Raw genomic sequence first — 22,972 nt, forward strand, 5'->3', positions numbered from 1 at the left:
TGCGCCCCCTCCGCGGCCGCCTCCGCCCCCCACCCCGCTCCCAGCCCTTCCGCTTCCTTCCACATCCTCCTCCCGGCCCGCGTTTCCCTCCCCGCCGGCGGCGAGCAGAGTCGGTAATAGGAAACCAGTCCGTGTCGGGAGGGGGTGGGGAGATCGCCCCAGAGAGGCACGGCGCTGGAGAGAGGCCTCGTTTTGTGTAAAGAGGACCTCGAGTCACCAGGGAATTCCTGGATTGTCTCAGGCTGTCGCGTGTGATGTCCATCACGCCGTGCGAACGCCATCTGCTCGGCATTAGGCGCACAGTTGCCAGGCTTCGGGGCGCGCCTGGAAAAGGCTGACTCCAGCCGGGCACTCCCGCGTCGTTGTCACCCCAGCCTCAGCCCCGCAGCCAGCCTTCTGTGGCGATCCCTTTGCGGAACCGCAGTCTTTGGTTCGCCGCCAGCAACCCCGCCCCTGCTCACCCAGACGCTGAGCAGGTTTTTGAAAACACTTTAGAGAAAGCATCTTCCCTGTGCGCAGATTTATAAACAGCTGCTGACTCCAGCCGGGCACTCCCGCGTCGTTGTCACCCCAGCCTCAGCCCCGCAGCCAGCCTTCTGTGGCGATCCCTTTGCGGAACCGCAGTCTTTGGTTCGCCGCCAGCAACCCCGCCCCTGCTCACCCAGACGCTGAGCAGGTTTTTGAAAACACTTTAGAGAAAGCATCTTCCCTGTGCGCAGATTTATAAACAGCTGGCTGCGTCTGAGAGAGACTTCTACCACCACTGTTTTTTTGTTTTGTTTTGTTTTGTTTGAAGTCGAAAACTGTCGTTTGTGGGGAGCTGAGGGTGTTTTTTACACCTCCCACCTCCCCCTTTAGAAAATTGTGCGGTTCTTGTCCCTGAGGAGATGTGTAAAACAGGTTCATTGCTTTTGATGGCTGTTCCTCCTTTTATTTTACTGAGGAGTGAGAGGAGTTGGAGGGTAATAAAGATCTATGTAGCCAATTGGAGTTGAGGGGAAGAGAATGCATTGAGATTCTGGTTAGAAAGCAACGGAGGTTGTTGGGCAGGAGCGAGAACAAGCCAGTAATTAAAACTAAAAATACTGCATCCTTTGCCTGCGAGGCGTTACATGTCGCATGACGAAAGTTCAGCGTGGTTTTCCCTAATTGCACCACACAGTGTGTGTCCTCCTCGGCAACAGGAGCAGTGGCTTGAAATCCTGAAGTTTGACAGGCTCCTTCTCATTAAGCCCTGAGACTGGAGCCTAGAAGTGGCGTCGTATTAAAAGGTGGCCTTGGTAGCTTAATTTGTAAGGCAGGTCCCTTTGGGGGTGTTGGCCACTGGGGATGCTGGGGTGGGCTGGAGGTGTCCTCACCTTCTGTGGGATGTGGCAGGGCTGGTGGGGAGGTCTCACCAGGACTACAAGAATCCTCCCTCCTGGGGGTCTTGTGGCCTTTCGTGAGGAACCTTCAGGGACGGAATCGTTGTGAGGAAATTAACCCCTTGGGAGAAATAGCCTCCCCATCCTTTTTCAGAATGTTTTTCCCTACATGGGGCAAAAAGTGGCTCAACATCATCATTTCTTCTGCCACTCCATTTCCAGTGTGGAGAGAAGGCTAGGAAAGCAAACACCAGCACTGTCTCCACTCCTAGGTACCCACAGCAGCTCTAGGGGGCCACCAGGCAGGACCAGAGGGACCATGACTCAAAATGCACAGAGAGAAGCAAGGCCAGCCAGATGAGGTGCCTCCAAAACTCAAGCTGTGGAAAACTTTCTCTTCCTTTTGGGTCGCATTTTCTCTCCATCTCTCTCTTCCCAGGCTGGAAAATTAAATATGCTGAAATGCACCTCCAAAAAACTATATATCTGTATTCTCACCGATTGGTTCTCTACACTTCAGTGTGAATGCATTCGTTAAGGTGGGTTGAAGTGCTAAGTCGATCAGCCATTTGCCTCGAAAGGTGGCAAGAAACAGCTTTATCCCATGGGAAAGAAGGACTCAAAAAACAGGTAGCACACATCTGGGAAAACAGAGCCCTGCAGGGGTTGACTATAAAGTAAACTTCTTGGTAGCATCAAAGTCCCTGGCTTTTTTTTAAAAACTACAAGTTCTTTTTGTTAACATTAAAAATATGTCCTGCTCTGACTACTGAAAAAAATACAGACAGAAACTTTTATTAACTTCAGCAGCAGCACTTATATCTGCAAACTAGAACACATTATACATACAAGAGAAATGCTGTGTGTGTTTCATCTACAGCTAATCCTTAGTCAGGTCCACATTTGGGGCCACAGACCCTTCGTTTAGGAAAGGCCAGAGCGAGTAAAAGGAATACTGAATTTAGAATCAAAATCAGCATTTTTTTTTTCTTGGTACCAAGGATGAAGCTCAGGACCTTGCACTTGCGAGGTAGGCAGCGGCACCACTGAGCTAAATCCCCAGCCCCAAAATCAGCATTCTCAGCTGCTGGTTATGGTTCCTCTGTTTACCAGCTATATGATCTGGGCTGCTAAGGAAAGAGCAGAACTTCTGGAGCTATTGTTTCTGGGGCCAGAGGAGGGGTTGCTGTGCTTTGGCTTGGGTTGCTTTGCTGATTCTTTTTTACTTGAGTGGGGGGAGGGAGGAAGAGGAGAGGGAGGGAGGAACTGCAATGGAAATGAAGATACAGAGAAGGTTGAATTTCTTAAGTACGAAGAAAAACAAACTGGTTCGAGACAGTCAAGAGATGTGACAGGCAGAACCCCAGGCTGGGCTGTGGGAAAATCAAACCCAGGACTGTGCTCTAGGGGAGACAGTAATGAACGTCAAGTCTGTGTTTTGAGAGGAAATGGCTGACATGTTCCCCAGTATCTGTAAATTGAAAAATGTACCAAAACAAAAAGGAGGAAAGTACGAAGATCCAATCCAGATTATGACTTAAAAATAATTACAGAGTGACTCCCATTCATGTCTTACTAGGTCCCATAGTGTTCTTTACAGTGTGCCTTTTGACTTGCCTGTGAAGTCAGGTCTTCTACGTGCATTTTAGTGGCTTGAAATTTTAATTAATAAGAAGGAATATTTCTGTGGAACATCCAGGCAATACTTGCCATTGCCAGATGTACTTGTAGATGTCTCTAGGTGCCGAATCTTGTCGTCATACACTTGCTTTTTGTACAACTGTTCATCCCTAGTGTTCTCCCCTGTCTAGCTGTGTAGAATTTTCTCCTGTAAGTTCATTCTCCAGGTTGTCTCTTGGGCTGGGTGTCTCTACCACTTTACCGCCTATTCCCCAAGAGCAGTCCTTGAAAGTTATCATCATCATCATGGTGGTGATAACATGTTATCCCAGCACTCTTGCGAGGCTGAGGCAGGAGGATCACAAGTTCAAGCCCAGCCTGAGAAACATAACAAGGCTCCGTCTCAAAAAAATGAAAAGGTCTGGGCCATAGCTCAGTGTGCAGGCCTTGGGTTCAGTAAATATATATGAGAGCTTTCAAAGGTTGTAGCAGATCTGCTTATTAGTAGATTTCAGTGGTCTTTCTCTCCTGCTTGATAAGATGGCATTCATTTCAGCCAAGTAGACAGTGATGAGTAAGGATTACTAGGGAAGGTTGGGGCGGCACCTTCTAGATGTCACCACGAGCCCAGCCTGAGGGCTTTTTCCTTTCCTTCAAGGAACTCAGGATGTTAGTTGAAAACCCAGGCCACAGCCACTAGTCCCTTCTGAAACAGAAAGCTTGGTCTCAGACTTCCCAGAGCTGTGCTCTCTTAGTGTCCCTTGTGCCCGTCCAGTTCACTGAGGTGAGGCAGGTCCGAGGATGACTAGGTTGTTTCAGTGGAAACTCTTGAGGTCCACACAGCAGGACCTTTGCTCGGTTCTCCTTTCTCATGCGGTGGTGAGTGTCCACGTGGAATCACTGCATCTCTGCCTCTTCTTGCCCCACCAGGAGCAGCACCCAGTCGGGCTTCCCCGGACCACAGGCCCCCTGCAGCCCTCTGTGCCCCCAGGCTCGGGTGGCATGGTCTCTGGAGCCAGCCCCGTGGGCCCTGGCTTCCTGGGCAGCCAGCCACAGGCGGCCATCATGAAGCAGATGCTGATCGACCAGCGGGCCCAGCTGATGGAACAGCAGAAGCAGCAGTTCCTGCGCGAGCAGCGGCAGCAGCAGCAGCAGCAGATCCTGGCGGAGCAGGTAAGACACCCGTGGTGGCCTCATCCTGCAAGCACACAAGTGGCACCGGCCATCTGTGAGGGAACCCCGGGTCCCTGTCCTCTGTGGAGAAGCTCACAGACCAGCATTTCCCAGGATCCTGTGAGAACCTGTGGCATTTAGACCGTTTCAATTAGTTAGGCTTTTTCCAATAATGAATGAGTTTGTTCTGAAAGACAGGCTTCCGCCATCAGTTTGAGGCCCATTTGCAAGAGACAGTTGTTCGATGCAGGCCTCGCTCCTTTTCTCTCGATTTCTGAGACAAGGGTCTGTGTAATCAGTGTGAGTGGAGGCTGCTTGCATTCTACATGAGCCCTAGTATTTCTCTCATGAAGCAAAAACAAAAATTCTGAGAATTTTGTTCCTTGGAAGACAGTGGCAGAGGAAAGGACTAGGGAGAATTTGACAGAATTGGACATGAACAACAGCAGAACAATAGGGCCTGCGGAACTACCTGGAAATCTGAACTGGGGTCGCTTAGAGGGTAGAATGGTAAGAAAAGCTCTCATGACAGCTTTTAAAACAGCTCAGGGATTCTGTGAGTTAAAGAAAGGCCCAACACAAATACACCTTTACCTTAGGCATCCTTGTTCCGAGGCCACATAATTTCTCCAGCTCAGAAGGAAAGCCTTCCCTGAAGACTGTTCCTGTAGGTTTTGATTTGTTTTGTTTTGAGAGTTGCCAGGGCCTGATTTAGTACCCTCCCTGGGAGAGGCGCGAGGCTGTCCACAGAGCTCTCCAACCACCCTTTGGGGGCCTGCACAGGGCATCTCAGACAGCAGACACTGTTACAGGAGGTTGTCATAGAAGGTTCGAGCTGACAGCTCTGACTCATAGTTATCCTTTGAGAATGTTCATAATAGGATCAGAATTTTGGAAATTTACCAAACATCTACCACACACAAACATACACGAGCACACGCGCACACGTGCGCACACACACAAATTTATGGCACTGTGACTTAGGAACAGGCACGTGGAAGCCCCTACTAAACACGGACAGCAGTTCAAAATAACACTAGTCATCTCCCAAATAGAAAGACTGCGCTGTTGAGCACAGTTCACTTATGTTCCCTGTTCTTGCTTTTGTTCCTGAACAGCTGTGTAATTATCTCCCTTTTTACCAAGGTCAGTCAGCTGCCTGGCAGCTATTGTACAAACAAACCTCCATCCCGCTCACCCTGCAGAAGGTGTATGACAAGGAACCATGCTAATATCTCTCCAGCAGTGATAAATGGAGTTGCAGAGGAAAGCGGCACTTGGTAAATCTTCTCCTCAGCCAGTGCCAGGGAATTTCAGATGTGCCCATTGTGAATGATGCCTTCTAGGCTTGCTGCAACCACCCGGATGGGGGTGCTTAGGGAGCGGGGCAGGATTCACTTTTGCCAGCCCAGCCAGGCTCTGGGAGGAAGGGAGAGGCAGAATGTGAGAAGAGCTACATCAAAATCTTGCCCACAGACAAGAGAATGGGAGACCCCTCGGAGTCCAGGGCCTGGAGAGAGGAGGCTCCAAGGAGAAGACGAGGAGGTGTGATCTCTTAGCACCTGTGTGTTCTGAGGATGAGAGGCCATTTTGCACTCACTTTACTCAAGGCGAAAATGTGTCCATTCCTTTGCTTGCAGTGTAATTTGGAACAAACTACTTAACCTCTCTCTTCATCTGCCAGGCAAGATTTCAATACAGCAGACCCACGAGTTACAACCAGCCTCCCATGAACAACTTGGGTTGGGACCAGAATTTTAGTTTTAACTTACGACCAAAGTATTTGAGTTACGACCCAAATGCCGGCCACTTGTGCCTCCAGATGATCTCAGATAGCAGAGTTAGCCTTTAAAGGGTTCTGGAAGGAACATGACACCATCCTTTCCTGGGCGGGGTTCACTGAGAAATCCTGGGCCACTGTCCATTAAGGACACTGAGATCTGCCTGTGTACAGGAGAGAGACTTGGAAGGCTGCATAGAAGAGCCTGAGCCTTCAGTTGACCAGCTGGAGTTACATCCAGCCCTCGGGAACAAGTTGAGTTCGTAAGTCAGGGGTCCACCGTACTTTCCCTTGTACAGCCTCTGTGAAGACCACATGAGGTCACATGTGCACGGCTCCTGAGCAGCTGTGCACATGCACACATGGGGCTGGTCATAACCTTGGCTTCAGAGAGCGCCATAGAACAGCTACGGGCTCGGGTGCTGGCCAAGATGCACAGTTTCCCCCAGGCCTGGGCACAGTGCTTATCAACGCAGGCCATCCCCAGGGTGTCCAGGTGAAGCGCTCCACTTTTCGTTTGGAGAAAGAGTATTGATTGCTACATCAAAACCCCTTACTGACTGATTCCCTCAGACTTTGCAGCATTGAACATGTCCGGCATTTTCAATTTTGGAAACAGTATACTAGGAGCACTCGGGTTCCCTAAAAGGGCATGCAAGGGCAGAAGGCTTCGGCATCCTGTATACCCCTGAGCGCTTTAAGCCGATTCTCAGCAGACCTGAGAACTGGAGCAGAGGAGGCTGAAAGTGGCTGTGAATGAACATTTAATGCCTCACCCTGAGAGGGGGAGAAAGAGAGAGAGAGGGACGCCTCAAACCCATTCACAGATTCAGGAGAACTTTAGATCCCGAGGAAACATTTGAGATCGTGAAGCCCTATCATTTTACAAATGAGGAGACTGAGGCCAGGAAGCTTTCAGGGTTCCTTTGAGACCACAGAGCTAGAGAGAGGCAGAGCCAGGAGGAAAGTGGAGTCCTGACTTCAGGCCCGCCCGGCCCACCAGGCTGCTCCTTGTAAGTGGGGCAGCTCGATCCTCAATCCTTACATACCATGCAAGGTTTGGCTCAGGAGAAGCTTACACCAGCTCTGCTTCCTTTCAATAATGACCTTACATTGCTGCCTAAATGATTCGTGTGGTTTCCGGTCTACACCCTAATGGTCTACACATTAGTAAGTTTCACAAGTTTTCTGCATGATCCTGTAGTCGGCATGTGGGCTGAGGTTGTTTTGCTGTTGTTGTTATGATTGTCTTTTTTTTCCCCCTTGGAGGCCAGAATGCTGACTGGCCTCAGAGAGTAAAAGAAAGGAAATTATAGAGCTGCCCAGGAATAAACATGCAAGAAAAAATAGAAGTAAACACACGCGGTAAGAAGTGGTCAAGGTGTGTTATTTTTGTAATGAACGCTGTAAAGAGCAGGGACCGTGTTGCGTGTCCTTTGCGGCCCTTGCGGATGAAAGCTGCTCCATGAATATTCAGCGGCTGCGTGAAGGAAGGAGGTGAAGAGGGTATTGGAAGGTCCTGCAGCTATTTGACAGCAGACCTAGAGCTAAAACCTCTTTCTCTGCTCTTTCCACCCAACTCTTCCTTCCTTTCCCTTTGTACAACCAGCGTTGTAACAATCGAAATACCCTGCCCCATGTATTAGTAACAGTGCTCGCCGTGCACAGTCCCCGTGAGTGGAAGAAAGGCTGAAACACAAGGACATGTGGAATCCCACGTGGTTTCCTCTAAGCGGTAAACGCTGCACATTTTACCTGGAGAGATGCATTTTACAAGCAGTGTGGCTTCATGGGAATCCGATTAGCGTTCTTCCATAGCCCCTGAGAATCCCATCTTCTTGTGCCCAAAGCATGTATTTAGTTCCTTCAAAAGTTCTTTGCTGTCCTTTGAGCTGAGGCCCCATGGTGTTAAGGAATTAGCGCAGGCTGATGTTGGGGAGCCTGCGAGTCACACATCGGAAGCGCAGGCAGATGTTCACCAAAGGAACGGCAGGGAAGTTCATAGCAGTGGTGTTTGTAATAGCCCCGAACTAGAAACCTCCTGAACGACCAGCCCAGGTAGAATGGGTAGGTTGCGGTGTGTTCGTGGCTTAGAACGCTGCTGGACAGTGAGGTGAATCTCGCAGAATGTAAGAACCACGTACTAAGGCGCCACCGTATGGGCCCCTTTCTATAAAGCACAGAGGCAGACATAGCTGGTCTCTGGTATTCAAAGTTAGGGTTAGGGTGCCCCTCGGTCATGGGAGATGAGGGCTAGCAGGGTGCCCCAGGGGCTCCTGCCAGTGATCTGTTTCTGGATCTAGGGTGCTGACTACCTAGAGTGTGTTCATTTTGTGAAACTCCACCCACTTGAATTCTTACACTTCCTGTGCTTGCCCGGATGCTTGGTATTGCTCGGTGCAGAGTTTGGATTCTGAAAACACCCTGCCTACTTCAGAACCACCGGGGTGTTTAATGGCATGCTCTCTCCCTGTCTCACCTCCCCGCCCTCTGTTGTTCCAGCAGCTGCAGCAATCTCATCTTCCTCGGCAGCACCTCCAGCAGCAGAGGAATCCGTACCCCGTGCAGCAGGTCAATCAGTTTCAAGGTGAGACTCTTGGGCACCTCTTCATTTTACACCTCCCAGCCACATGTGAGCGAATCTGCCGCCAGTGACGTTGCCTTACATTCCATATCTGTGTCGAGGTAGTGCTCAAAATATTTAACTGGTAAGGTAAGAAAGCCAGCCATAGTGGCACATGCTTGTAATCCCAGCCCTCAGGAGGCTGAGGCAGGACCACAGCACAAGGCCAGTCCAAGGCTACCTCATAAGTTCAAGGCCAGCCTGGACTGCAAAGTGAAATGCTGTCTCAAAAACACAACTACCTTCTTAACAACTTGTAAAGTAAGTTTCTTAATGACTAGCAAAATTAAGAGGACCGACCAATCAGAATGGATTCATGAAGGCACCCTCTTATGCCAGACATTAGCCTTTGGATGACTGGGTCTAGAGAGTTCCCAGGGGCTCCAGGGCAGTGAGTTGGTTGTGGGACAGATGGCTCAGGCAGCTGTCCTTTACCGCAAGCACAGAGTATTCAAGTAGTTTAACAACCCCTGGGACATACCAGTGTCTGTTGGTCCAGCACCAGCCTTGTTTATGTCCAGAAGGTCAACACGGTGACCACAAGGGTAAAAATTGTGTGCTAAGGGCCAGGGATCTAGCTCAGTGGTACCATGCCTGCCCTACAAGCACAAACTCCCGAGTTTGACCCCCAGTGCCACACACACAAAAACCATGTGTTGTCTTACTCATTCATCCCAGCAGGTGAGCTGACCGAATCCCTCACTTCTAAGAATATGGCTTCCAACCACTAGCGACAGAAGACAGATAAGGCCTTTAGGACAACTGTACCTCCCTGGTCCTGCTCCATTTGCAGAAAGTCTGAATCAGGGCCTCAGTAGCAGCGGGGCCACCACATTTGTATATGTAGAAGTCTCATTCCAGTGTCAAACCCTTTTTTCTCCTAAAAAGGGAACCCTTCCCAGCCCTAATCCCAGGAGTTTTCAGGGGCCCACAGAGCTCACCTCACAGCAGAAACCCAATTTCCTATCTTCTGACTGTACCGGATCTAGATCAAGGTATCCTTAGCCCTTTGAGACTCTTCTGAAAGCTACGAAGCTCCTTGCGCAAAAATATGTGTGCATGTAAATGTATACAAACTCTGGCAGCCTTTCACAAGTGTTACTCTCCTCCTGGTCTTTATTAATACCTGGGTGAAACAGTTTGCCCTAATGTAAGGTAACATTTTTCAGTCTTAGAGTTGTAACACACAAGGTTATGAAAAACACATAGTGGATCACAACCAACATTTTGAAAATGATGTACAACAGAAATTACCAGAGCATGTCAGAAACGTTTGTTTCTGTTACAAACCCACATGTATATATCCTGGATCACTACTGTGAACTGAGGCTTTCACCACGGATGTTAACTGACAGCTCCTATTACTCCCGAAGCCCTGTGCAAACACGAGGCATATGTACTTTCAATGCCTTCTGTCGCTGGGCCATTAACATCGCCTTACATTCCCTTTGGTCTTGACACAGGGAGGGACAAAAGGAATGGAATGGTCCACAAGTGTCCTGTACCCAGAATCGGTGCCGGTATTCTTTGAAATCGTCTTGCCTTGCCATGGGTGGAGAACGGCAGAGGGTCCTTGTGATAACATAGCATTTTGTTTTCATTTTGTTTTTTGGGGGTGGTTAGTTTTTGGTTTGGGGTTTGGGTTTGAATTCAGATTTTTTTTTCAATTTGGGTTTCTCTTTGGTTGCGTGTTTGGGGTTTTTTTGTTTGTTTTGTTTTGTTTTGTAGTCTTGGGATTAAACCCAGGCCCTGACCTATATCCCCAGCCTTTTTTTATTTTTTATTTTGAGATACAGTTGCCCTAAGTTGCTAGGTTGCCCAGACTGGCCTCAAACTTGGCAATCTTCCTGCCTCTGCCTCTGAGAATGGAATTAACAGGCACGCACCATCACACCTGGCTGTGACACACATAGTTTTTGGGTTTTGTGACAGATCCAGAGTCCTCCTTTGACTTTAGTTCTCAAAGTTCAGCTTGCATCACAATCACCAGTGGACTTTGTGGAAACACAGACAGCCAGACCCCATTCCCAGAGTTTCTGATTCAGTAGGTCTGGCCTGGTGACTGAGGATTTGCATCCCTAACAGATTCCCAGGGATTGCTATCCTACTGGCCAGAGGACCACACTTTAAGAATTTCTGCTTTATATTATGAACTAATTAAAAACATAAGATCTGATAAACCCAACACAGTATCCCTTGAGTTTTCTGGGTTCATAACTTAGTATTTTTGCCATAAAAGGGACCCACTAAAATTTAACAGTGCCTCTCTATGACAGCACATAGACATGTTTGATGAGCTCTTCTGTGCATGCTGAACTCGGTTGAAAAGTTCTACTCCTTGAACTTTTCTGAAACCCCAAACCACAGGTAATCAGCCTAGATAGAAATTTAGCTCTACCATGAGTAAAACGTCCAGGGTGACGATTTAGGATCCCAAAGCTGATCCTACAAGATAGAACTTGTTTTTTAACTATGTCTGTTATTTTTATGTATTTCGCTGACACCCTAGGTACATGATGTTATACATCTGGGATAGAAAGCAGATACTGTCCCGGGAGAGAAGCACTGTTAGCTGTAGCCCGCATGGATCCTTCGCCATGCCCGCCCTCCCCACCACATATTTCAAAGGTCTCACTGGCCACCTTTTGTTCACTGGGATCTGTGCCTCCGCACAGTGTTACACCTATGGAGAAACGCTTATTATTCAAATACAGGCTTCTTGTATGTGAATATAGGACAAAGACTTTTTCAGGGGGAAAATCCTGCACATTCCCATCTTTGCACGTGGAAGACTTTCTTCAACATTGTTATGTTAAAAATGAGAACCAAGACCTGTCATGTAAAGGTACAAGATCCCAATGATGAATGTAACTGTACTGTATACTTAAAAAGTGCCAATAAACTCAGTAAGATAAAAAAAATATTATGTTGACCAACAGACAAGAAAAGTAATGTGACCACAGTGTCTCAATAATATCTGTTATAGACAAAAAAGAAAAAATATTCTATTTAACACGTGGAATGATCAAGAAAAGACATTTTATTCTTTGGATGAATTTGAATTTTTTTCCTGTGTATATTCAAGATTAACTGAAATCATAAAACTAGGTTAATAAAAGGCTTGCATTTCACTTAGGTAGAAAATATTATACTGATTGCTGATTCTTAAATGTTTTCTTTAAAAGTAGGAATTATGTGTAGATAGTACAGTCATTAATACTAAGTAAAAATAATGGGTTCGCTTTGGTAAATGTTTCACCACCTGCTAAAGTACATTGTAACATTTCTGCCCTCTAAAGAAAAGCACCTATTTCTTCTTCATAGTATTGGTCCAGGCAGTGGTTTGGTCTTTCAACACATCTGTTACAAACATACACCAAAAATGTCCAAGTTATGAAAGTCCTTTCATGTTTTTCCAGCAGCCCATCTACCTATTCATATAATTTGCATCTATCCAATCAGTCTCTGAGTCAGCAATATTTTTCCTTTAAATTTTTTATAAACAACTCAATAACTCATTTCACTATAGTTGATTCCAGTTGGCCATGCAGTCGATACCAATTTCATGGTTAAGGTCACAAAACTGTATCACCAGATTGCAACTTGGAGATTATGCTACCATCCAGTATTTAACCAAGAACTTGGGATTTTTTCAGAACATCACTGGAAAATAGTTAAGCTGAGAACCCAAAACTAGAATATTTCTGAGGATTTGCTATAGATCTTACAGGATTCCTCACAGGTTTCATTTTTCGATGCAGCGTGATATTGATCCCGTCACAAAAATTTAGATCATAATCAGAATTCCCATAATTTTTTCTTAAAGAAAGGAAGAAAATATGGAGACATATTTGCTGCTTGGAAATCAATAACCCCATCAGGAAGGCAAAAACATGTGTGAGCTATCTGCCAGGGTGCCAGGTTTAACATGGTTGGACTGTGCTCATCCGGTTACTCATCACAGCTCCGGGTGGGATGAAATTTGCTTCTAATATTGATTGGTGGCCATGCTCCATCTTCGATAAATGTCCAGGACCCAAAAAAAAAAAATTTTTTTTTTCTTTTCCTCGTAGACTTAATCCTTAGCAGGGACATAGAAAAATCCATTTTGGAGCAACTCCTAGCCCCTTCCAGCATCGACAGTTGTTCTATGAGTGACATTTCCATCTCCGTCTAGCTTGGACATGTAAAGCAAGACTCACTCGAATACCTCACTGAAGTTGACCAGCTTGGTATTGTTACTCTGGCAAACTTTTAAACATTATTGTTGCCGGGTGTGGCGATGCATGCGTGTAATCCCAGCAACACGGGAGGCTGAGGCAGGAGGATCGCTGTGAGTTGGAGACCAGCCTGGGCTACATAGTGGGCTCCAGGTCAGTCTCAACTACATAGTGAGATCCCATCTCAAAAAACCAAAACAAACAAACAAACAAAAACATTATTGTTAACACCATGTTAGTAATCTACAGACAGAGGTACAAGGTCATTGCTACTTTTGACAGGGTGGACTCTACCACAGAAATGCTACAGTATTGCCAATTAGCAAGATGATTTCTTTTTCTAGCCACGGAAGCTGACTGGTTTGCACTGACATGTTATGATTCAGAGAGTCTGGAGCGTGAGGAAGTCTACAAAGTGGCTCTAAAAAATGTCTCATCTCTCAAAACAGCTTCTAGGCAGAAGTAATGGCCTTTAACCTCTCAAATCCTACTGAAGTCTTAAGGGAAATCAGTCTGATGGCTTCCGTTCATAGTGCTCTCTGCTGAACCATGTTCCACTTCACTAATAGAATATGCAGATGATCAGATGGTTCTTCACCCCTCAACACCCCCACCACCAAAGAAAATGATATCTCCTTGGGCTAATGACATCATAGCCAAAAGAGTGAGGAATAAATTGCCTCTGAAGCATAAATAAAAATAATACTGGGGTATGTGAAGTGGAAAAGTCAACTGCAAAAAGCACGTTCAGTATGCTCCCGATTTTTGTGTGCCTGTTTATCCAAGAGCTGATCAAAAATATGGTGTATGTTTAAATTTCAAAAAAGACATGTTGCTGGGGATTTAGCTCAGCGGTTGGGTGGCCTGCCTTGCAAGCGCAAAGACCCAAGTTCAATCCCTGGTACCGAAAAAAAAAAAAAAAAAGATGTGTTGCCATCACTTTCTCTCAGAATACTCCCCATTGCTTCAAACACACTTACCCCACTGTTCTAGCTGTTCAAGAAGTCCTCTTTCATGAGTGTCTTTATAAGCTATGATCAAAAGGACAGAGACTGCTGCTGCTGACCACCATCCAACAGAAAGGCAGGCTCAGAAACATTACATTGTTCTTATCCATCTTAGTCACTGGATCTGTGTGACTTCTGGGTCTTCGCCAAAGGGGAAGGTAAACCATGAAAGGTAAGCAACTCGGGACATAGAGGCAGCACGACAGCTCATCTCTGAACAGTGGTGATTTGGTGACTTTAATTTTGTCTGTGTGCCTTTCAGTACTTTACAAATTTTTTATTATCAACATGTTATAATCAGAAAAATAATCATTGTTTCTATTAAAACTGCATCATGAGAATAGATCTTTTCCTACAGAGAAACGTTGTTGCCGGGGATTTAGCTCAGTGGTGCCACCGCGTGCCTCACAAGCACAAGGATCCAAGTTCAGTCCTCCGTACCAAAAAAAAAGAAATGTTTCTCCCATTGAAGAGTCCAGCACAGGTTACAGTGTGTTGCTTATGGAGAAGAGTGAGTGATCTGTGTCCCTTCTTTCCGCTTAGGCTCCCCCCAGGACATCGCAGCCGTGAGGAGCCAGGCAGCCCTCCAGAGTATGCGGACGTCACGGCTGATGGCACAGAACGCAGGCATGATGGGCATGGGACCCTCCCAGAACCCAGGGACCATGGCCACAGCTGCTGCCCAGTCTGAGATGGGACTGGCCCCTTACAGCAGCACACCCACCAGCCAGCCAGGAATGTACAGCATGAGCACAGGGATGACCCAGATGTTGCAGCACCCAAACCAAAGTGGCATGAGCATCACACATGGCCAAGCCCAGGGACCGAGGCAGCCTGCTTCCGGCCAAGGAGTTGGGATGGTGAGTGGCTTCGGCCAGAGTATGCTGGTGAACCCCACCCTCACCCAGCAGCACCCGCAGATGAAAGGACCGGTGGGCCAGGCCCTCCCTAGGCCCCAAGCCCCGCCAAGGCTGCAGAGCATCATAGGGACCGTCCAGCAAGGAGCACAAAGCTGGCAACAGAGGAGCTTGCAGGGGATGCCTGGGAGGACTAGTGGAGACTTGGGACCATTCAACAATGGCACCAGCTACCCACTCCAAGCTGGCCAGCCAAGACTGACCAAGCAGCACTTCCCGCAGGGACTGAGCCAGTCAGTGGTGGACGCTAACACTGGCGCAGTGAGAACCCTCAACCCTGCTGCCATGGGTCGGCAGATGATGCCACCACTCCCAGGGCAGCAAGGCACCAGCCAGGCGAGGCCAATGGTCATGCCCGGCCTGAACCAGGGTGTCCCTAGCATGCCAGCCTTCGGCCAGCCCCCGGCACAGCAGCAGATGCCCAGCGGCAGCTTTGCCCCAAGCAGCCAGGGCCAACCCTATGAACGGAACCCCCCTCAGGACCTGTCGTACAGTTACAGTGGCGAGGGTACTGGGGCTTCCTTCCCAGGGCTCACAGACAGTGCGGACCTCGTGGACTCCATCATCAAAGGTGGGCCGGGGGACGAGTGGATGCAGGAGCTCGATGAATTGTTTGGTAACCCCTAGTCCTAAGGGGTCCCAAGAGCCACGGCTGGAGTGGTGAAAGCTTAACACGTGAAAAAGAAACAGGATGTTGACCCATCCTTGTTTTTTGTTTTTTTGACCCACGTAAACTGAGCAAAACTGCAGGTGTCAGTCAGCCCTGCGGAACCTCTGTGCACCTAATTTTCACACAGCCATCAAGATGAGACATCCTGCAGGTTCCTGCTCCTAGAGAGGGCGGCCCAGGGGTCAGGTGGGGAAGACGCCAGCAACTGAAGCCCCTCTGCTCAGCGGCCCTTGGGATCACCTGGCCCAGCAAGAGCTGCTCCGGCCCATGGGAACTGCCGGCCCTCCTGCCCCAGGCCCGGGCACTGTAGATTTGGAGACAGGAGACAGAGAGCCTCAGCCAAGGAGATGCTCCTAGAGGCTGCTGGGCAATGGCACAGGCCACGGGCACAGGTCGGAAAGGCGCTGAATCTGGGTAGAAAGAGGTGTCTGCTTCCAAACTTGCTTGGTATTGGAGGAACAGCAAGCCGGTCCCAGAAAGACAACCAAGGATCCTGCAGGCTGGTCTCCCTGCCTGTGATGGCCCTCAGGCATTGTGTGGTATGGCTGCTTGCCACCCACAAGGAGAGCCAGCTAAGCTAGAGAAGGCCCAGTCCTGGGGACAGCCCTGCACTGGAGGCTGTGGTAGCTATCTTTGTGGTTTGGGCTGGAGCCTCCCGGGTTCTAGAACATGATCCATCCAGGTGGTTTTCTGCTTCTGATAGTGATGGGATGGAGAGACCTCTGCTGCATTCTGTGTCTGCCGGCCAGCACCTCCCTTCCCAGTCCCACCTGCCTTTGCCTGTCCTTCCAGACTCTCCAAGAAGAGAGGCTTTGGGCAGAGTAAACACCAGTGCAAGAACTGAGACAGTGCCTGAATGCAGAGGCAACACACATAGAGTTGAATGAGCATCTCTGCTTGGAACTGTGGGTCTCCCGGATAAGGGCCTAGAGGGCACCAGGTTGGGCTCCCTATGGGAAAACCCCAGGGGTGATTGCTCTAAAATTGGCCGTGTTCGTCATCCCTGTCATCAGAAAGACAAATATAAAACCCCAGAGGTGGACGAACAGAAAAATCAATAGCTCTGCCATACAAATTTGGGTGATAACAGGGGGAAGACCTGGTTTCTTTCCTAAGGGCAAAGTAATCCACCTCACACGTTCTGTACAGTTGTTCTCTTTGTATTTGTCAATCACTCACATCCGCCCTCGTGAAATCTGTCTGGAGGAGCCAGCAGCTGCCAGTGTAATCAGCTGGTCTCCTGGAGTCTGCTTTCCCTCCCGCGGTCCTATTTCGGAGGCTGTGTGACATAACTACTGTCCTGAGTGTGAGTAGCAAGTGTTTTCCTCCCTCATGTCCCTCCAAGTCTGACATGCTGGCTCGGTCTGTGCACACACACACACACAGCTCATCGAAGACCAGAGCTTGGAGGGTGGACTGGCTGCACTCCAGGCAAGTCAGGCCCATGGGAAGCAGAAGGCAGGCACTGCCTTTGACCTGCTCTCCACCAGCCCCAGGTTCTAGACCTGCCTAATGTGGGCAGAGACTGAGGCCAGAAATACTGGGATAATGGGCCGAGTGCCCTCTCCGAAGAGTGGTGGCAAGGTGACTATGAATTCTTATCAGTGGGGAGGGATGCCACCAGGAAAACAGGTGAAAACCAAAAAGTAAAGGCGAAAACACAGAATACAAAATTATTACCTTTGCCTGCAAGGTCTGGAAATACATGTATAAGCAATGATAAGAAACTGGAGGTGGCTGAGAGAGAGAGGGGTTGCATTATCTTTTCCAAGCTGCCTCCAAGTCAGTACTGGGACCAACTCATAGAGAGGTAGATTTTAATAAGGTTGTTTTGTTTTGTTTTTACTACGGTGCTGATGTATATGTAATGTCTAAAAGAAGTTATTTGTACATAAGTTTTTACAATACTGCAGATACAACTGGGTCTACTATCTGTAAAAAAAATACATATAAATATATATATACTGTTTGTTTAAAATAGAGTATTTTTATTTCATTCCTTAACTCATCATCACAGCAGTGGTATCGCACTTCAGGCAACATCTAATTACTAATTTGTACTGTATGATCTATGGCAACTTGCTCCATTTTATTCAGATTTTTCTAGTTTTCTGTTTTTACTTTGTACATCGAGCATTGCTTATTTCCTTTTAAGACATGTACAGAACTCTGAAATGTAGAAATGAAGTGATGTTGACATACCACTTTTAAAGAAAAAAAAAAATAAAAGACCATTATCTGAATCAATCCAGGGTGTACCTCATTTCAGGATCTTCATTTTAGTCTCCAAAATTCATTAAGCAGATATATTGTTCCTGGGATTTAACAGAATCATCGTGGTTCTTTTCTCAAAACGTTCATGGCGGGATTTAAACTTGTAGCCGTGGAGATCAGTCATTCTCAGCCCTTTTAATTCAAGCAAATTGAAACTTTCTAAATTTGCTGGGCACTCAGAGGTGTGGCCGTTACTCTGCAGGGGACATACTGAGGGCCACAGCAATTCAGTTGCCAACTGGCCCATTCAGAGATCCAGGAACTAGATGAGGAGGAGATTTTTCTGGGGGAAAAGTCAGGGTGGAGCGTGGAGGGCTGTGACGCAGAGGTCTTGCCCTACAGTGGAGGCAGTTAGTAACACCCCACTCCCTCGCGTGCCTCAGCTCTCCCAGCCCACACTGCATGGATCAAAGCCACGACCCAGCCAGCTTTGCCTGTATCCACCGCCAGAGTGGAAGGTGTCCGCAGCGCCACAGCCCTCCACTGGCGCGGGCTGGTGAGAGCCGGTTTACCTGTCTGGGAAAATCAAGTCAAAATGTATGCTCCGGACAGATCAGACAGAGGCTGGACCTGGCATAGCTCCTCCCCCTTCTCAGGCCTGCTTCCCCTTTTCCGCGGGAGACCTGTCCTAAGATCCCCGTGAGACTTTACAAAGCACAGTAAGACAACATATCTCAAAACCATCTGGGTTAAGTTGAGAAACAGACCGAAGAATAAAGGCAGCATAAAAAAAAGGATCCAAAATGAAGCTGAGTTTTAATATGCACCTAGCAAGAGTTGAAATAAGCTTACGGAAGAGGCTGGCCCTGCCCGGCGAGCAGTCGGTCTAGTAGATCCCCGTGAGACTTTACAAAGCACAGTAAGACAACATATCTCAAAACCATCTGGGTTAAGTTGAGAAACAGACCGAAGAATAAAGGCAGCATAAAAAAAAGGATCCAAAATGAAGCTGAGTTTTAATATGCACCTAGCAAGAGTTGAAATAAGCTTACGGAAGAGGCTGGCCCTGCCCGGCGAGCAGTCGGTCTAGTCTGGCTGGCAGAGAACACTGTGGAGAAAGCAGTGTGACAATGGGTCTGGTCCCTGTGACGTGGGCTCGGGGCTCTACTAGATAATGTGGGCAGAAAAGTGAACTGATTCAGGGCAGAGGGAAGGCACTGAAAAGCCATCCTTGGGAATAAAAGCAAGAAGCTCTGAGAACTTCTGACTGATTAAAATGAACTGGGTGAATGGACAGCTTTCTCCTCTAAGATGATTTCATGTCTGTAATCTCAGACACTATAAAGGACATGTCAAAGGGGGCAGATGCAAATGAGCTGATATTTTTGCTTATGAATGACTTTTTTTGTCAAATCCCACTAACTTTAACCCTGAAAAGTAGGGGGGAAAACTGCCTGAGAACAAGAATACCTCTTTGAATACTCTTTGCTATTTGTATGAGAAGTGTGTGTGTTTTTTTTTTCCTATTGTTGTTGTTTGTTGGTTGGTTGCTGGGGATTAATCCCAGGGCCTTTGCATTGAGCTATATCCCCAACCCTTTTCTTATTTTTTATTTCAGACAGGGTCTCCATGACTTGCCAGGCTGAGCTGGGACTTGCCATTCTCCTGCCTCAGCCTCCCGGAGTGCTGGGATTACAGACGCGCACCACCACACCCAGCTTCGTTTTCTTTGGATTGTTTTCAGTCTTTTCTTCTTTGTTACATTCTAAGGATGTGTGAGTCCCATACTGGTGTCCTGTGGACAAGCTCCCACGGGTACCTGTCTCATTCCCCATAACATAAGGAGGACATTACCACAGCTTCTGCACACTCGAGGCCCAGAGTCCCTGACCACGGCCAGAACATCAGAGAGAGGCCCACAGGAATGGCCACGACTGCATGTATGCCACCTCCAGACCTCCCATGTGCAACACAAGAAACAGGGGAGCTCCCCCAAAACTTGATTTAGGGTTGTAACTTCTCTTATAAATTTTGGCTTTTTCCTATGCACCTTCTTAAGCAATCAGGACAGTGGGAAGAACACCTATACACAACCAACTGGATTTAATCATCACAAATGCTTTCCACAACTGTTTCACATGCATACCTGTGGGACCATTTCAAAATCATTTACACCCAACCACTTCACCCCAATGCCTCAGCCTTGCAGCTTCAAAGAATCTGGACATTCTCTTCCCTGGCCACCATTATTAACACGAATTCCCTAGTATCTACTTCTCACTCCATATGCAAACCACCGCAGTTGTCTCACACGTGCACTCTGTGGCTTGGTTTTTCTTTTCCTTTTTTTTTTTCATACCAGGGATCGAACTTGGGACCTTATGCTTGCGAGGCAGGCGACAGAGCCACTGAGCTAAATCCCCGGCCCTTAAAGCTTGGTTTTCCTAACTCAGATTTGATCAAAGATCTCATGCTGCCCTTTGGTCTTTATGCCTCTTCAGACTCCATTAACAGAGGAAAAATTCTCTGTCCCTTCTTTCACGACACTGACTTTTTTAGGAAGTGAATCTGATTTCTAAAAATAAAATTTGTCAATTTACTAATATGCAAAAGAAATATGTATGTACAACCACCAGATCAATCGGAAGCTCAAAGCCCTTTGGCCACATGTTTGCTCCCTGTGGCCAAATCTAATATAGGGATAAAATAATCAAGAGGTTGCCTGGTGACACAAGAATTAGAACAAAGGAAACAAATTGCCTTGTAATGTTTAAAGATACAAAGCTTTGATGGGGTATAAGCATTGCCTGTTTCTAAATGTTGTCTATCAGACCAATTTAGGTGCTTTAAAAATGCTGAAGTATAAGAATAGAACTTCTTTAAAAGTTGTAAAGTGTCAGATTTGGAAGGGTTTTTGCTTTTGTTTTTCCTGCTTCCAAAGGACAGGCTTCTGTACCGATCGTGCTGTAGGGTCCAAAGCTTGCACTCTCTCGTCTTTGGGGAACACCTCACAGTGTGAGGATCCAGTCGGCATCATAATGGACAAGAATATCAAGTGGAAAGAGGGTCGCAGCATTTTACCACATATTAGCCCATTTTGTCCAAGAGAAGATGGAGCCCAGAGCTACGAAGCAGGTGGCGGGACGGGGGAGGGCGGTCTGGCCCTGGAGTCTCCACCAGTCTGCACATGACCTCTTACTGATGACGGCCTTGACCAGAGTCAGACAGCCCCCAACTGTCCTTCCAGACCGCTACATTCTCCGCACTTTTGTTGAACGCTGCTCTTTGGAATGGGGTTGGGGGGCTGACATGTCTTCCTCCTCTACTCTGGAAACACTAGCATTTAGATGCATCCCTTTTCTTTTCCTACTACCCACAGCTTTTGCAACTGCCTCCATCCCCACCGTCCCCAGCCGGCTCACTAAACAGCTTCTTGAAGATGCCCACACCAGATTCAAAGCTGTTTGATTTTCTCCGGAAATAATGATGGGGCGCCTTTCCTGGTGTTATCCCTAAAGTCTCTGAAGGCTGTACGTACGTAGATTCATTCCCATTTTACAGATGAAGAAAATGAAGGAATGTCAACTGCACTGTGCTGGACAGGGTTGCACCTCAGAGTTGAGACAGCCACGTGGCCCATCTTGGTTCGCCTCCAGCCAGTGGGGCACAGACTTTCCCTGAAGTCCGGTCCAGATCTGCCACCATCAGCAGGCCCCACCTCCTCTGCCCAGGGGCGAGAATACTCACTGAGCCCTGCTCCTGGGGTCTCCTCGGAATGACACGATTTCTTTCCTTTGTTCTTTCTAAAGTACGTCTTGGCAGCCCGATCTGCCTCTAACGTTTGCTGGTGATTCTGGCTAGGTGGTGTGTTTGCCTGGCTTCCGCCACTCCCAGCACCAGCGCCGGGGAAGAGGGGGCTGCCTTCCCTGCGTCTGTTCGGAACCTTCCACCGAGACAGAAGCTGTCTCTGAGGCAGGTCAGACACAGGTCAGGCTGCCCGGGCCCCACAAAAGCGACCTGAACCCGGATCACCGTGCGCGACCGCTGACCACAGGCATGGACCACCCCCGCCATCCTGCTCTCATACGCAAAGGAAAGGCTCCCTACAGCGTGTGTTTCCACAAAGCCATCTCAGGAAAAATGAAACGGAAGACTTTATATTTGTATTTAACCAGCGACACGGCTGTTACCTTCTGAGTGGAAACAGCTTCCGCAAACATGAAAGTGAAGGGAAGAGAAAAGGTTAGAAGTATCGCCTCAGATTCTTGGCAGCGTGGAAGTCCAGGTATTCGTCCAGAAAGCTGTTCGCTATCCCCAGGGCGCTGAGGACCCACAACAACGCCAAAGTCCCCAGGCTCAACAGGAAACCACTGACCCTGCGGGGCACAAGAGGGACAGGAGTGACAAGCCGGCTGTAATGAGGAAGCTGGGAGACAGGGCACAGGTTACTCCTTATTGACACGGCCCAGAACTCCTGCTTCGACCATTTAAAATTGTGGGTTCACCACCTAAATGAAAGTGTGTGCCTAGGCACTGGGAAATTATTCCTAGGGTTGAATGAACACAGGCAGGGCACAATTTTTATGTTGTTGTTTTGTATGGGTTGAACCCAGGGCCTTCGCCTTGAACTACAAATTCAGCCCTTTTTTAATTTTTTGACACAGGGTCTTGCTAAATTGCTAAGTGGCCTAGGCTGGTCTCAAACCTGCAGTCCTCCTGCCTCATCCTCCCACAGTGCTGGAATTATAGGCATCCACCAGCACACCCGGCTCAGTGCACAGTTTTATGCCTGTGTATCACCATCTCCCACCTGTCTGGCCCGGCAAGAGTTGGCCTCAGGCAACATGGGTCCCTATTCCACCATGGCTCACAGTGCTTTTCGTAATACTTCTGAGGGGCAGAAAACTACGCCAGACTTCACCCTGCTACGTCCTGCACTAATCCCCATTACTGGGTTTCTCTTACCTTTTCTCAGCAGCTTCTGAATATCCCCAGAAGTACTTCTGACGGCTGTACATGTACACCAGCCCCAGACAAGCTGCAGCAACTGCAGAAGGGGGAGAAGAAAAGATACAGAATATGACAGCACTCTTTCAAAGTAAAGCATGGAGACTGAGAAAATAATGACCACACGTGTATATGGCACAATGCTTGTAACCTAGAATGTACAGAGAACACTTACAATTCAATTTTTTAAAACTTAGCTTTTCATAAGGACAAAATGTTGGAATAGACAATTCACTGAAGATACACAAATGTGTCAATAATCACACACAAGAAAAATGTTTCCATGAGTTTCAGCATTAGCAGAGTGACACTTAAAACTTATAACTCTACAGAGCCACCAGAATGGCTAAAATTTTTAAAGACTAGCACTATAAAAT

At 47.8% G+C, this 22,972-nt stretch overlaps 2 protein-coding genes across 8 annotated transcripts in view; one reads left to right on the forward strand and one right to left on the reverse strand.

Annotated features, from left to right (window-relative positions):
* Positions 1–17,568, forward strand: part of Maml3 (mastermind like transcriptional coactivator 3) — a 398,475-nt gene extending 380,907 nt beyond the window's left edge. The window contains exons 4-6 of the mRNA XM_010610884.3: positions 3,915–4,157; positions 8,440–8,524; positions 14,331–17,568. Coding sequence (XP_010609186.1) covers positions 3,915–4,157; positions 8,440–8,524; positions 14,331–15,331 — 1,329 coding nt within the window. The 3' untranslated portion in view covers positions 15,332–17,568. The remainder of the gene's footprint in view (positions 1–3,914; positions 4,158–8,439; positions 8,525–14,330) is intronic.
* Positions 17,569–17,577: 9 nt separating this feature from the next.
* Mgst2 (microsomal glutathione S-transferase 2) overlaps positions 17,578–22,972 on the reverse strand; it is a 35,986-nt gene continuing 30,591 nt past the window's right edge. For 3 of the 7 annotated variants that reach the window (XM_033759941.1, XM_033759940.1, XM_033759942.1), the window contains exons 4-5: positions 22,554–22,635; positions 21,733–21,964 (exon numbers count right to left, since the gene is read on the reverse strand). In XM_033759941.1, coding sequence (XP_033615832.1) covers positions 21,832–21,964; positions 22,554–22,635 — 215 coding nt within the window. In that variant the 3' untranslated portion in view covers positions 21,733–21,831. Of the gene's footprint in view, positions 18,165–18,679; positions 18,697–21,732; positions 21,965–22,553; positions 22,636–22,972 lie in introns of those variants that run through there. The other 4 variants (XR_004515699.1, XR_004515697.1, XR_004515698.1 and 1 more) reach the window with 4 other exon arrangements.

The sequence above is a fragment of the Fukomys damarensis genome, unplaced genomic scaffold (genome assembly GCF_012274545.1).
Source record: "Fukomys damarensis isolate Sample0158 unplaced genomic scaffold, DMR_v1.0_HiC HiC_scaffold_38, whole genome shotgun sequence".
Taxonomy (NCBI): Eukaryota; Metazoa; Chordata; class Mammalia; order Rodentia; family Bathyergidae; genus Fukomys; species Fukomys damarensis.